Below are 13,905 nucleotides of genomic sequence, written 5' to 3'. Positions count from 1 at the left end.
CTATGCGCCTGACAGGTTACTCTAGCTCACCCTTCAACGATAAGCCTTACCCTTTATCAACCGAGACTTTTCATTTCCTCGTATGTATTACGTATTATGTAGGAATAGCTTGTGCTAATAAGCAGGGCAGGTTGCGCCTGACAGGTTACTCTAGCTCACGCTTCAACGATAAGCCTTACCCTTTATCAACCGAGACTTTTCATTTCCTCGTATGTATTACGTATTATGTAGGAATAGCTTGTGCTAATAAGTTTGTGTTACATGCACTAGTTTTAATGAAGGATGGGCCGAGAGTCCATGAGGCCGTAAGCTACCTTTCATGTCCACGTGAATTTTGGAAAGTTAGCAAGGAGTTTCCCAAGGAGGTAAGAAGAGCTTCTTTTTCAAATATAGGCGGTGGAAAGGGGAGCTTTTGGACAGACCAAACATGCAGCGGATGCAGATAACGATTTGGAAGTGGCTTGGAATATGGTAGTGCAAGATTTTTGAGTGCAGGTTGCAAGCTCAGTCTTGATGTGAAGAATTTGGAATTCTTAGGGGAGTTTGATTTGTATGCTTTTTGAAACGTAGTGCTCGCATACAAGCTCGCATTTACTCGGACACAAATGACCTAGTTCTTAGAGTAAGCAAGGAGTTCCCATTCGGAAAACAACCCCAACTTCTGGTCACTGACTCAACCAAAAATGCAGGACTGTTTATCGTAACAATTTTGTTTAGGATGTCGTCAGTTTTCCTCGACTTTTAACAACCTGATCCACTGCTATTGGAGCAAAAGCTTCATCTATGAATAAAGTCTGCCCTCAAGAGCAGCCAAAATTTCCGTCGTGCCTGTTTTCTGGAGTATTTCAATCTCTACAAAGTTACCGTTTTCCTGTATAGGACTCTTCAGAAACACATTTAGAAAGGTTTGATATGGACTGTTTTCACATCAGTGGCTATATATCAGCATTGGCTTTTCTCCCGTTGCAGAGAATTTCGACAGGTATGTTTAGCTGAGAAAGACGAACGCCGAACACTGGACAGAAGAGATCATGTTGAACTTGCCGGTAATGCCACAAATGAGTGTTAGCCATGTTTGTGACAGCAGCTGAGAAGAGTACGTGTGTTGCAGTTTTAATTAACAGGAAATAACACGTACATCGCCGTTAGAAGAAGCTGGCAATCCACATGGAATATTGCTAGACTATGTGGAATTGTGTCACGCGTCCTAGAGAGGGCGGTGAAAGTGATGCGTACTCTGACAAGACCACTAATTACTGTGCCACGTGTCACTAGTTGTTTCCGTGCTCGGTTAAGACACTAAACTTACTGCCATTTATGTCAATGGTTTCAGTGAGCTCAGAAGCCAAAAGTTGAAGAAAGTGCAGTTGCCAAGCCACTGGAGAAATCGCACCGAAATGAAAGGCTTAAGTGGACATACAGACGACAAACTTCCATAAGAGCCAATAAAGCTTTGCTCAGCTGAATAAGCCTACAATGTATGAAACGGAAAGATTAATCAGCAGGATTAATGGAAATGAAATTAATCGATCAATGGAGACGGTAGCTTTCCTTTTGAAAATCACAAGCTGAAATTTCTGTTGAGACGGCGTAAACTACTGGCTTTCAGAACCTCATTTCAAGACTTTGCTGTTTGTTCCAGCTCCTTGATGTTGACATCATGGAAAAGATCGCGCTTAAGATCTTTTCGTTGCAATTCGCAGCAGCTAGAAGTTTTCCTGACGAATCAGTACCGGATCCATAACCATGAACGTTTCATAGTTCACGGATTTCTAGAGCATTCGTGAGTTGCGCAAAACAACTTCCAAATCAGTCTCCCCCACGACCCTCATGTGGATAGAGCGTACCTGTGTAGCGGTGAACGATTTTTACCTAAGTGATCACAATTTCCAGCAGTGTGTCCAAGAATAACACTGCGATAGTCGTTGAATATTTGAGGCGTTGTAGATCGATATGGCTCACACGTTATCCTTGACTACATTCGTGTTTGGATAGAACGAAGCTTATTTTCTGCACACTTTTTATCTAACAAGGTTTATCTGAATCCGGTAACCTATAGCCGTCTAATTCGAAAAAAATAACTTCGAGGTGACATTAGTACAACTCCAGTATCATTATATGTGATCAGTAGCAATGAGGGGACTATTCGTGGCCGAAATGTTGTAGCCCTCACTACTTTCGCGTACTTTACATGTTAGACAACTATTGCGCTACGCTTTTGCCGTTTACTACTTTGTTTGGCAAACAGAGACTTGTGTAGACTTTGTATTTGGTTAGCCACTTGGATTCTGTTGACAAGATAAATGGTCTTTGGGTGGACAGTGTGACTTATCTTCAAGAGCATGTGGGTGCAAATGCATCGCTCGACTGGAAAGATAAGCCATGCTTTTAAGATGGAAAGCCAATGGTACACAGGCATCTGTGGTCACGCAAATAGAAAGGGTGGATGGTGGGCCAGCTTTCGATCGTCGGACAGATTCTGACCCAGTTAACAACCAGACAACGTTGCAATCTTGGATAATTATCACTTTTCTTTCACTGACGTCAAAAAGAATGGAATTAATAGGCGGAAATTTGAGAGAAGGGTGTACCACCCATCCACTGGCATTCGGGCTTGTATAGTTGCGAAAAATCCCGTATCAGTCTAATACTCACGTTTTGCTTTGGGTACACTGTACACACTTGTACGAAGTTTTGTCATTTTTGGCGTCTATGCTCATGTGTCCATCACTGCTTAAACATTCTTCTTATCGTCTTCTCGAAATGCTCCTTGTTGTCAGACCCATCAAGCGACACGTGGTTATGATTCCAAAGATGCGAATGAATGCCGTGGAATCGCCATTTTCTTTGAGTTTAAGTGACAAAAATCCGAACCCCACTGGAGGTCCGTCAATATGGATAGCTAAACAGATGAATAGCTAAACGTCCAATAGCTAAACGGCTCGACGTCATTGTATTGGGCACCAAATTGGGTGTCACGCAGTGTTACTATTTTTTGTGCACCAATCTTTGCTCACAAAATGAGCAACACTCAGGGTGGCTATTATCAATTTAGCACTTGAATACCCAAAGACCTTAATCATTTCCTGAACTGCGCAAAGAAGAGCAGTTCCATCATATGTAATATATCATTTCGCAGAGGGATCAGAGTTCTTTGCAAATTCTTAAAACATGAAACCTTTTCAGCGGAGAGATGTGCAATCCTCTTAAAACGTAGACTACAGAATTATGTATCACTCAAGCTACAATGTGGTCGAGTCAATAATCTTTTCGGAATGTGATAGTCCTTACTCTTATGACGCGGCATGTGGTCGTCTTTACTCTTACGACATACTTTTCTGGACTCCTTTGATGCTGTCAACAGAAGGGAGGCTGAAAAGGTAGCTACCGGATGCTGATAGTTTACAATTGCCAATCTGTTTGATAAGTGCATCAAGGAAGAAAGTATTATTCGGAGAGTGTTTGGAACGTTTTACTTCAGCATGTTGAATACCTTCATAGCCACTCCAATCAGCAGACGAACGTGACAGGAGCAATCATCTATGACCTTGTACTTTCTTCGTTTCAGTACTATGTAAGTAACACAAGGTCGATAAAACAGTTGATATGTAGTGCTCCTTATCTAAACAGTCAACCAACAATCGACACGTCTTCGAAGAAGGTGGGCTGGAGTGAAATTCTCATCTGAGGTTTGATCCTGCAGGCCAAGTCAGCCCAAGCTGAAAAACCGAGAGGCAATTTCATCCTTGTCAGAAATCATCAGCAACGTGCATCCCACGAAAAACTAAATTTGAACCTGTGGCCCTCCAATCAGTAGCCGGTCACTATATCATTCGGCCAGGAGTGGTTGATTAGTAATGGAGCTAAGTGCAATTAAACAGGATTTAACTCTGCAATTTTTCAAGTACACACCTTTAGGGTCATATGATCCGAAGTAACGACTTCACGGAAGGATGGTCAGTCCTACTTGCCGGGTTATTTCACTTTCTGAACAGACCACTTTTAGTAAGAACTTCCCTAGCGATCCGTAGAAGTGCACTGCTGATGACTAACAGGGAGGATGAAATGGCTGCACAGTGTCTGTCTATTTTTCTTGCCAGCCGAAATTTCATTTCCGATCGATCTGCTTCAGTTTTGTTGCATGCAAGCATGGTGTTACCTTTTACTGCCTATCGAAATTCCGAAGGTCGAGTGATGTGAGACGGAGTTCTCTACGATTACCGATGAAAAGTTCAACTGTGGAACGTTTGTGGGATGAAATCCATAATCTTTTCTAATAAGTTTGGTCAAAGCAATTGTCGAAAACAGTAGATGACGATCTGGATTAATGATCTGTTTCTCTCTACGTCAAACCAGTTAAAATCGTGTCCTAAACAGACTTGACGCAACCACCAGGCACTGTCAAGTAGCTGCATTCAACTGAAAACGACTCTTAAACACTGGGTCAACTATGACACATTTTCTATGTAGACGAGCCAGAAGGATTCGGATGGGACGGAAGAAGGACTGTTCAAACGAGAATGGCGTAAACACAAGCACTAAGATAAAACATCGGACAAATAGAGCAATGGCGCTCGGAGGGCTGACACAGTGTGATTAAATTCTGACATCAGGACTGGTTCGTGTGGCTAGTTGGGAAAGGTTTACTAACATGTTGGTATCAAAACCGGTGACGTCAGCTGGTTGCCCCTACCTAACATCAGTGATCCCAGGTATTTGCAAGTTTTGCAATATCAAAAATTTAGTTACAACGGCACTTGCTTAAAAAAGTGAGTTTTCACTAAGTGATATCAGCATAAAATGACTGGTTTCGCTAAACTCGGTCCTAATGACCAATGTGCATGCGATGCGTGTATGTAATTCACGTCGAGCTATTTACCAATAAGCTGAGAGTGGATAATGGTGGTCGAGGAATGACATCTGTTTCAACGGGTAATTCTCACGCTACTGGGATAGCCTGGAATGAGAGTCTAAACTGTAAGTTAAGTTACTAAGGAAAAACGATCACAATCACTGACAGCGCAATAAGTAGTGTAGTGTTTCGCACTGCTTCCGGCTGTGCTAATAATGAAGCTGAGGTGAAAATGTCTTCCTGATAAACTGTGGTACAAGTCAGTGCAAGAAATATCCGGATATGGGTAACGTTTGCGCAGATCGCGGAGTGCTGAGGATCAACAGGATCAAAGAACTCTACAGTTGCAAGACAAGTGACTCAGTTCTCTGTAGTGTTGCTGGTGTAAACGTCTACAATTAGAAAGAACTCTATGAGCTTACTGGTGACGAGATTTTTCTAGTGCATTTCAATTAGAAAAGTTATTCTTAGCTGGGTCAAACAAACGCAGAGTGCATGAGTAGTATCATGAATAGGAATTCCGCCGATATTGTTGACATTTTCATCGCCGAATTCCGTTGAGGATGATTTCACCATAGTGACAAATCTACTAAAAAACATGAACGCTAAGACTTAGCTAACTGGGATGCGTGTTTAGGACCAGTTAATTTGGAACACAATACCAGGCGAACTGTAGCCGGACACCAGAATTAATTCTCCTATAAATAATCGCATTCCAAGGAGAGAAATTTTAACATTTTATTGTAACTCGCCTCTTAAACAGGTCAATTTTGAATATTTCATGCTAGAAAATTAGAGGGAGGCCTTCTGGTTGTGAGGAGTGAGATGCTATCGTGACGTTTTTGCAGATACTATTTTCAGAAGAGTATAATTTGAGGGGTTTTAAGGTTGATAAATTTGAAGAAGAAGGGTGGTAGAAGATAGAATACGAAAGACATCTGATGTGCTGGAATGGTGAAAAAGCTGGAGTGTTATCGGCAACATCTAAGTGATAACCGATTTGAAAATCTAAACTAATAACAACCATTGTTGAACCTGCCAGGTTTCCATCCCATAATTTGATCAGAATGTTCAGGGACGTCAAAATGCGTCACGAGGGGTTTTGAATGGATTTGATATGGAAGAATTCGGTGATACAAAAATCGTTTCCGGGACTGGTGCAATAGCGATACTACTGGTGCGAGTAGTATGTTTTCTCGTAAATCCGCTTTGCGTCTCTTAAAAAGTGAGATCTATTACGCAACTTGTGGAGTCCCATTTGCTTGGATTTGAGCAGCAGTCAATGAATATCCATGAAAGTTCAGGAAGACGCGTTTAAGGAGAAGATGAACGTGCAATTTTTGTAAACAAGATGCACATAAGAGTTTTGCTCGCCCGTCCAATAGTCTGAAACTGTTCAGTTGGCATTTTATAATAAACAGCTCCGCACCGAAGGCCTTCTTTCTCTCATTGGTACCATGGTACCACTTCTGTGGACAGGGATAAACTTAAGAAGGTGAATATGTTATTCAGTCTGTTACCCGTTTGAATCTGTTGGCTCCCTCAGGAATGATAGGTTTTGTAGTTCCTCTCATGTGACTACTTCACGGGAGGTCAATGAAGCTGTGTTTTGCCACCAGTTTCTTGAGCATTCACGTAGACTCCGTTGTCATTGCCTATTTATTTGATGCACCCTAATGTGTTCATAAGGAGAGCAGTGGATATCAGTCTCACTGTTTGTCAGTAGACCAGAAAATAGCCAGTTTCAATAAAATATGCAAATGTTGTGACAACTAATCTGTCGACGTTAGCAAGAAGGAACTTGTGGAGAGCGGCGAAAGTTATTAACAAGCGCCTACGTAATCCCTGTCGATGTGGCGACAGTCAGAAGCGACAATACCAGCGATTAGCGACACCAACGCGAACTGAATCAGTAAATCTCTCATCAAGTTCGTGGTGCCTCTTTTCTACGTTTAGGAGTAAACCCAGTAATAGGTTTGTGTGTATAGTATACTTATGTACTGGATGATTCTTAGCTCATACGACTTTATAACATCTAGGAGAAGTGTTGCGTAAGCCAAACCTTGTGCGTATCGTACTAAATTGGCTTATTTGACATGCTAATGACCAGGTTAAGTTTGACCTACAGGAGAATCAAATATCTGTAGGTACTGAGGAAACAGTGAATGTAATAAGCACAGTGGAGGTCGGAAGTAAACAACTGAAACTAAAAGATATGCATAAATGCTGAGGTCGCCCCGTTTGGAAGGATAGTTCTGAAGAGCTTTTTAAGGCCTACTAAGTAGTTAGGTATCCTTACATTCACACACACTTCGAATGAGAGAAGATAGCTCCAGAGGATACTAAAATGTACTCTCGATAGGAGTTTCTTTTCTTGGAAGATACAACTAGTAGGGACAGTTTCCAGTACAATGAGCACTCGGCTCACGAAAATCAGATTGCCAGCGGTTGCATAGGACCACATTTGTTTCGCGGTCTTATAAGGGATTAACTTGGGCCGAAGGTTTACATAATCAATGAACTGGCTCATACGGTAGTGAGCCGACACGACAAACTGGTTCAATTCAAGAGAAGTTTTGTCCTAGTTGGAATGCACTCGAACTATACTGTTGACGCTCACACATAACGCTAACATGACGCTAACATAACGTGGAGACAGCTGAAACATCAAGAATTAAGAAGGCTAGTTAGAAGAGAATAAGGGAACAGGTTACTAAAGAATTTATTAAGGAAAATGGATGAATTCGCTTGCATAGAATCGGGTGTAGAAGCAATACGTCACTAAAACGGAAGAAAGTTCTCACACTAAACACCACATATCCGCAGGTATGGGAACTATTTAAAGAGTACACTTATACAAACTATGTGGCTTCCTAAATCAAGGACTACTTAGACGTAATACACTACTCATTAGGTTGCTGAAGACTCTTCGACAGCCCACGACCGGTTTCCCCCCACTTGGGGCTCATCAGGTGGGCACGTTCCCCGAGTTTCCGTCAACCTTATGTTCCACTTGAACCCAAAGACTACTTACACTGATCTAGAGCAAAAATGCTGCAAAATCCAGTCAAAGTAGTAGTTTGACTGGGTGGAATCCAAGTAGAAAATTGTACGGAGCAAGTGAGTCCCATTTTCGCGATAAACGTCGTTTTCGTAAGACTTTCAACGCTGTGGTAAGATCGTGCTAGATTACCACCCAAACATCAATTTTAACTCCGTGAGGAAACAAAGAGCTACTCAGTGAGAAAATTAGCATTCCCCTCTGGTCAGACTGCCTTGCTTCTCACTCGATACTTCGTGGAATTGCAATGGCTACTGTTTTAGTCAGGATCAAAAAGATCCTGAAAAGTATCACCAGCGACCGATTGAGTTTGTTTGAAGAATGCACCGTAAACGGCAAACTGAATAAGGAGGCAGTTTTCTATCAGACGACACTGTAAATCGGACAGTACATATAGGGTTCCTCCACGATAAGCGATCTACTGCCAAGCTCAAAAGAGACAAGCGAGCTGTGTCTGTGGATTTGGAGACAGACGGACAGTCATTACTCTTTATAAAAATGGTTCTTCTTTAACAGATAGTCAGTCCGCATAATTCGCCACAGGATAATGGTCCCTCACAATCTTCCATGTGAGCAAAGCTGGTCGTTGCGGAACTAAGAACATATGGTATAAATTCCCGAATTTTGGACAGTTTTAGAAAAAAAACTGAGCCACACACTGAGACGAAGTAGTTCAGTGGCGCTGAAATCAACATGTCCTTTTAACTAGGTTGGAATTAACAGCTCTTTTATGAAAGTGCTTTCTTGAACGCTTGTCTACCGATCCCAGATGAGGAGACAAAAGATCAGCAGCTCAGGTTCCTCTCGTCAAATGCAGTCCAGATGATAATAGACGAAGAGGTAGACAGGCCTTATGGGGGTAATTACCTACCAGGATGGCTCTGTGTGAGAAGACAATTGTAGAACAGAATCACCGACTAAAGCTGTTTATTTGGTTTATCGGAACAGGAAAAAATGCACTTCATGTGGACGAGAATTGGCGTTTCGAGGATTGGGTTTCATTCGGGACACAGAGTCCGAATATTGCTCTACTCAACCCGTCTAAAAAGGGCAAATTTCCAAACTGTTTGTTTCAGCTTCATTCACTGCTTGGGTTAATTCACTCCTCTATTGAGTTTGTCGCTGGAGCCCTGTGTCCACCCGCGCTTCAAACACTAGGATCCTGCTGCTTATCAGCCGGATACGCACGCTATGACAGGATAAATCGCGATATCTCCTATGCATCAGACTCTTTTCCTGCACATTCAATTGAATAGCATAAAGGAGGGTCACTCGTTAACACCAACTTACTTTGAAAATGAGCGTCTTTTGCCTCCGATATTGATAAGTTTAACCTAATTGAGTATTCCAGTGGTTTCCTGTTCAAGCGCCCAAATTTTTAAGGTCACCAAATACTCCGAACTAGGAAATCTATGGTGAACGCAGTTTGGCATGCGAAAACCTGGCAGTGAAGTCAGAAAGTTCTTTTTTAACGCGGAAAAGTTTTGATGTTCACAACAAACCCTTGCTCAAATCGTTATGCATTGAATGCTAAGTCAGTTTGACCCATTCGTTTAGCTGCCTAAATATTGTGAATAATATCGTGAGTAATTTCTAACTTACCTATGCGGTATTTAGATGCCAAAAGTCAATCAAGTGGACAACCTAAATTACTGGCAGTTACGTTAGATTATGCGTTTTGTGTGCACGAAATCTATTCATTCAGAGGCTACAGAGGCACGTGACTCTGATCTACCGCCGCCCGTTCCATGCCAAGATATTCTCACTAAATTCAGGAGCGGTGTGATCAACCGGTGCATGGCTGCTGATCAAACTGCTGACCGTCGGTTCAGTGGCCACCACATCCATATCTAAGTAATATTTGTTTTTAAACAGTGAAGAACAGAGGCTCTTATCAGCTTACACACATAGGGTTTGCCACTTGATTGCTTCTCCACTCAACCGTGTTATAATGGCTCTTCCAAGATTACACTCAGATATGTACATTTGTCCCTCAAAGAGCTATTTTCTGTCTTTTTTCTCTACGTGCAACGTGAAGACTGCTTCATCTGTCATTTTTCTGACGATCTTATGTTTATTTGTACATAAGACACCACGAAGCCTACGTGCGGACCAGATAGAGTGTACGTCCAGTTTGACCACAGGAGCGTTCGCTGTCATTCAACAACTTTAAGTCGCGATAATAAAGGGGAGGGTGCTATGCAGAGATGTGTTTAACGATCTCGATATTCACAGAGATTATAAGGTTTGTTATACAGAATCCTCCAGGGGTAAGTTATTCAGGACTAATCGACCTGCCACTCACGTTATACCCACTTTTATCACAGTCAAGCGACTTGTCGTTTATACTCAAATTCAGAATATTGTTGGTAAACCATAAGCTTAACTTGAGGTTTATCACTACATGTGTCCTCCAACACTGAAGTAACCATTCCGATATAATTTTCGAACGATTTGAGAAGTACAAGTGCCTCAATGGACGGTGTTTGTGATCAGAAAGCCCAGTGACGCTTGCTGTATCTCACCCTTACTTATTGTTACCTAGTATTGTTTCAACTCCTGAGCCAAACTCATCTTTGCTCGCACTGCAACTGCCCGTCAGTTCGTTAACGGTGCCTTCGTGATTAACAGTTCGGGACCACAGCCTATAAATCGACCTTTGTTTCTACAGCTCCTTGAATACTGTTCTGACTCCACTACAACTTCGTATGTTGAAGCATCACTTTCAGCTGATTAGACCTTTGCTAAACTCAACTTTCTTTGCGAACGAAATCGATTCCATAAACTGGGCGCCAGCTGACAAGGCGTGTACGTGGAATCCAGTTTTATCATCCTCATTAAAAGCTGCGCAATCGAGCACTGTATTATCTGACAGATTTTTCACGACGATCTATCCGACTGTTTTTTAACTAGTAGCAGACCACCACGGAAACGAATGGAATAAATTACTAGTGCCGGTTCTCCTTCTCTTCAGAGACCACCTGAGAACATCGACAAAGGTGATGTCTTCTGAGAGGGAAGTATTCTTCAAGGGACTGACCAGAAGTGATCGTTCAATGTGAAGGGTTCAAGGTATTTTAAATATCGAGAATCGGTGCTTGGAACCACTCGAGGGGACCACTATAAATCCATGCCAGTTTCTGTCCACAATTCACATATTTTTTGTTGTCACAATAAAAAAACAGAGTAAATTGTTCCATCTGAAGTGGGAGTAATTGCTCTGTTGGGGACACGAAGTATGCCGTCAGAGGAAACCACAGGTTCGGCATACAATTTAAGGCTCAAAATGTGCTCGGGAAGCTCTGATATACGTAGGACAAGAGTAGGGCATAATAGTGTAGGGTTTACCACCTTTTTCATTCTAACTAATCGTTCACATGCTTTTTTTCGCCTAACTATACTCTCATCGTGTCCTTCAAAAAGTTTGATGTGGTTCACTGGTTGAAGTGCGAACTTGTTGACCAGAAGGCACGTGGTTCAAACTCAGCCTTTGCGTCTCGATTGGTCCTGTCTAGGATTCGGAAACCTGGATGTATCTCAACCCTCGTGCTACCTTCGAGTGGCTTGGCAGTAGGCACCGGAAGGATGTTATAGCTGAATGATACCGTCAGTAAAAGGCAATACAATTTCGAATTATGACTTTCCATGAGTGCAACTGCTGTACTCAGCAGTCCATGCGGTGCGCACGAATGAAAGTCATCAAAGCCTGAAGGTGTCTTAAGCATGTAAAGTTTCACGGATATCCTCAGCGAAATACAGACCGTTTTTACTTCTCTTGGAAGTTATCATCGAGTTGACACGGCCGCGGCACTCTTCTCACACTGATAGACTGAGCCAGTAACAGGCAGATAAAATTAATTTTCTGTCAAGTAAAGATAGAAATGGTTTCAAACCGGGCTCAGGGGGCGAAATGGCTCAGTGGTTAAAACGCGAACTTACTGACCGTGATTCAAACCCGAGCTCTGCTTCTAGACTTCTCCTGTCTAAGCTTGGGCAACCTAGGAGTACCCCAGTCCTCGTGTTTCCCTATGGTGGCATGGCAGTTGGGCGCCAAAATGGTGTTACAGATGAACGATTTTGGTTTTTTTCTCGATCGGGGTGGGCAACCAGTATAAATTCGGCTCCATTATTGACCTTATTCAACATAACTGTTGTTTCCGGACTGTTTTTTTGGAATTTTTTAAACTTGTAATACTATAAGAACAAACCTGCGTACACAGAACTAACATCGGACCTCGTTCCACATAGCACATATGTTGTTTTCGAAAACGACATTGAATAATGTCATCATTTTAAATTCACCGACATTGCTTGTACATCATGCCAGCCAGAACTTCGGGATACCTGATATTGTTCCAAATCAACATGAGGTATACTCAACAAAATCTTACTCTTTAGATCACACAAGTGCTTATCACATCTCTCGCTCGTGGCCGCAGAGACACTTGCCTAGTGGAGCAATCCTGTTTTAGTCACCAACAGTTTACAAGTCACCATGCATGGATTCTCCCCAGTTGAAGAACGGACAAAATACCTACTTGACGAAAAGAATGAATGAGGTATATAAAGGCATCAGGGACAGTCAAAAAATTGACTACCGAAATGCGCGGACAATAATCGCCGCAACACTAAGAATCAGCGAACATCCCATGTTAAATACACAAAGGCTTCAGAGAACCAAAGTTGGGATTACAGAAATGTATGACAAATGAAACATAACTTGCACTTATATCAAGTGCTTCTCTAGAGGGAAAACAAGATCGATCGAAATCGTCTGCTTGTGTAAATGATTTCTGTAAAGGGAACTTAATCTTCCCCTGAAAGGATGTTACCCGAAATTCCAGAAAATCTCGACAGACCTCCAACAAAATTATGATGGACACGTCTAAGAGGCTCACTATTGTCGTTAGCCTTATTGTTCATTCGTTTCCGGACCTAATCGACCTCGCTATAATTGTTCCATGTAAACGTGATTAGCGATTAGAGGATCGAGTAAGTGTTGCCGCGTACAGTTCCCATGGTCTCATGAATTGACTTCTTCTGCAATCGTGAAGTTACAGTAGAGTCAAATTACTTTGTTTTCTTCATCCGCAAGCTAAATTAGCGGATATTCACAAACGCACAACGTACTGTATTGTTGAGATTTTCTTGATACCTCTGTCTTCAAATTGCGCACATAGCACCAAAAGGGTATCGTTAACATTCCACTTTACGTCCGCTGGCTATTGCTCAATTTCGGTTACTCAAAGCAACTTGTGGGAGTGAACAGAGCTCACCAACTCGGAAGAGGTCCGAAGCGGCACCAGTACACACGGCAGGGAGTCCAAATTACATGAAATCAGTTTCTAACTCTACTGGGATTCTTTGAAAGCAGACATGCCACCAACAGCGTAGCTCGGTTTAAAATAAAATTCAGGACTGTGTGAGAACGACCCAGTGATTTGTTTGCAGCTGGGTGAAACCAACTGCAGGCTCTGGAGCATTCTGATCGGGTAAACGATATGTTGTTATGGTTTATTCAGGAGATATTTTGCCAATGTGGGTGACAACACAAATCAAAGTAGGCACATTCTACATGTGTTAAGTTTTGGCCAGGCGTTCCCTCGTGCTGGGGACCCGGTGATAAAAATTGGGAACGACGGACAACTTTCTAAGGGAAATCATTGTGCCTCAAAACACGAATGTCTTCCTCAAATCCCCGAGGAAATGCTAATAAAGGATGAATAATTTGACCAATTAGACTCGTAAATCCGATATCCGGACGGGACATCCAGGGCGATGGGGACGCTCGGACTGATTCAGCCCGCGGCATTACACGCCATAGTCAAGGACAATTTCGCACGGATCAACTGATTGAAAACAGCGAACATCTGGTGGGTACTGTTGTGTCTCCGATACACGCATTTAACACCTCCTGGCATGGCGCCCAACTGACCAGGAAAGCCTTGGTTAACTCCTGCTGCCTTCTTCAATGAAGGCTGTAGACCATATA

The 13,905-nt window shown here is 42.4% G+C and overlaps 1 protein-coding gene across 1 annotated transcript in view; it reads left to right on the top strand.

The window, feature by feature from the left end:
- The window catches only part of T265_00798 (hypothetical protein), a gene marked incomplete at both ends in the record, with an annotated part of 36,498 nt that extends 22,858 nt beyond the window's left edge, over window positions 1-13,640 (top strand). Inside the window, one exon of the mRNA XM_009164670.1 lies at window positions 13,436-13,640. Coding sequence (XP_009162934.1) covers window positions 13,436-13,640 — 205 coding nt within the window. The remainder of the gene's footprint in view (window positions 1-13,435) is intronic.
- Between the last annotated feature and the right edge of the window lie 265 nt (window positions 13,641-13,905).

Source organism: Opisthorchis viverrini, assembly GCF_000715545.1.
Source record: "Opisthorchis viverrini unplaced genomic scaffold opera_v5_8, whole genome shotgun sequence".
Lineage (NCBI taxonomy): Eukaryota > Metazoa > Platyhelminthes > Trematoda > Opisthorchiida > Opisthorchiidae > Opisthorchis > Opisthorchis viverrini.
Note: the sequence above shows the minus strand (reverse complement) of the source record. Positions and strands in the feature narration are given on the sequence as shown.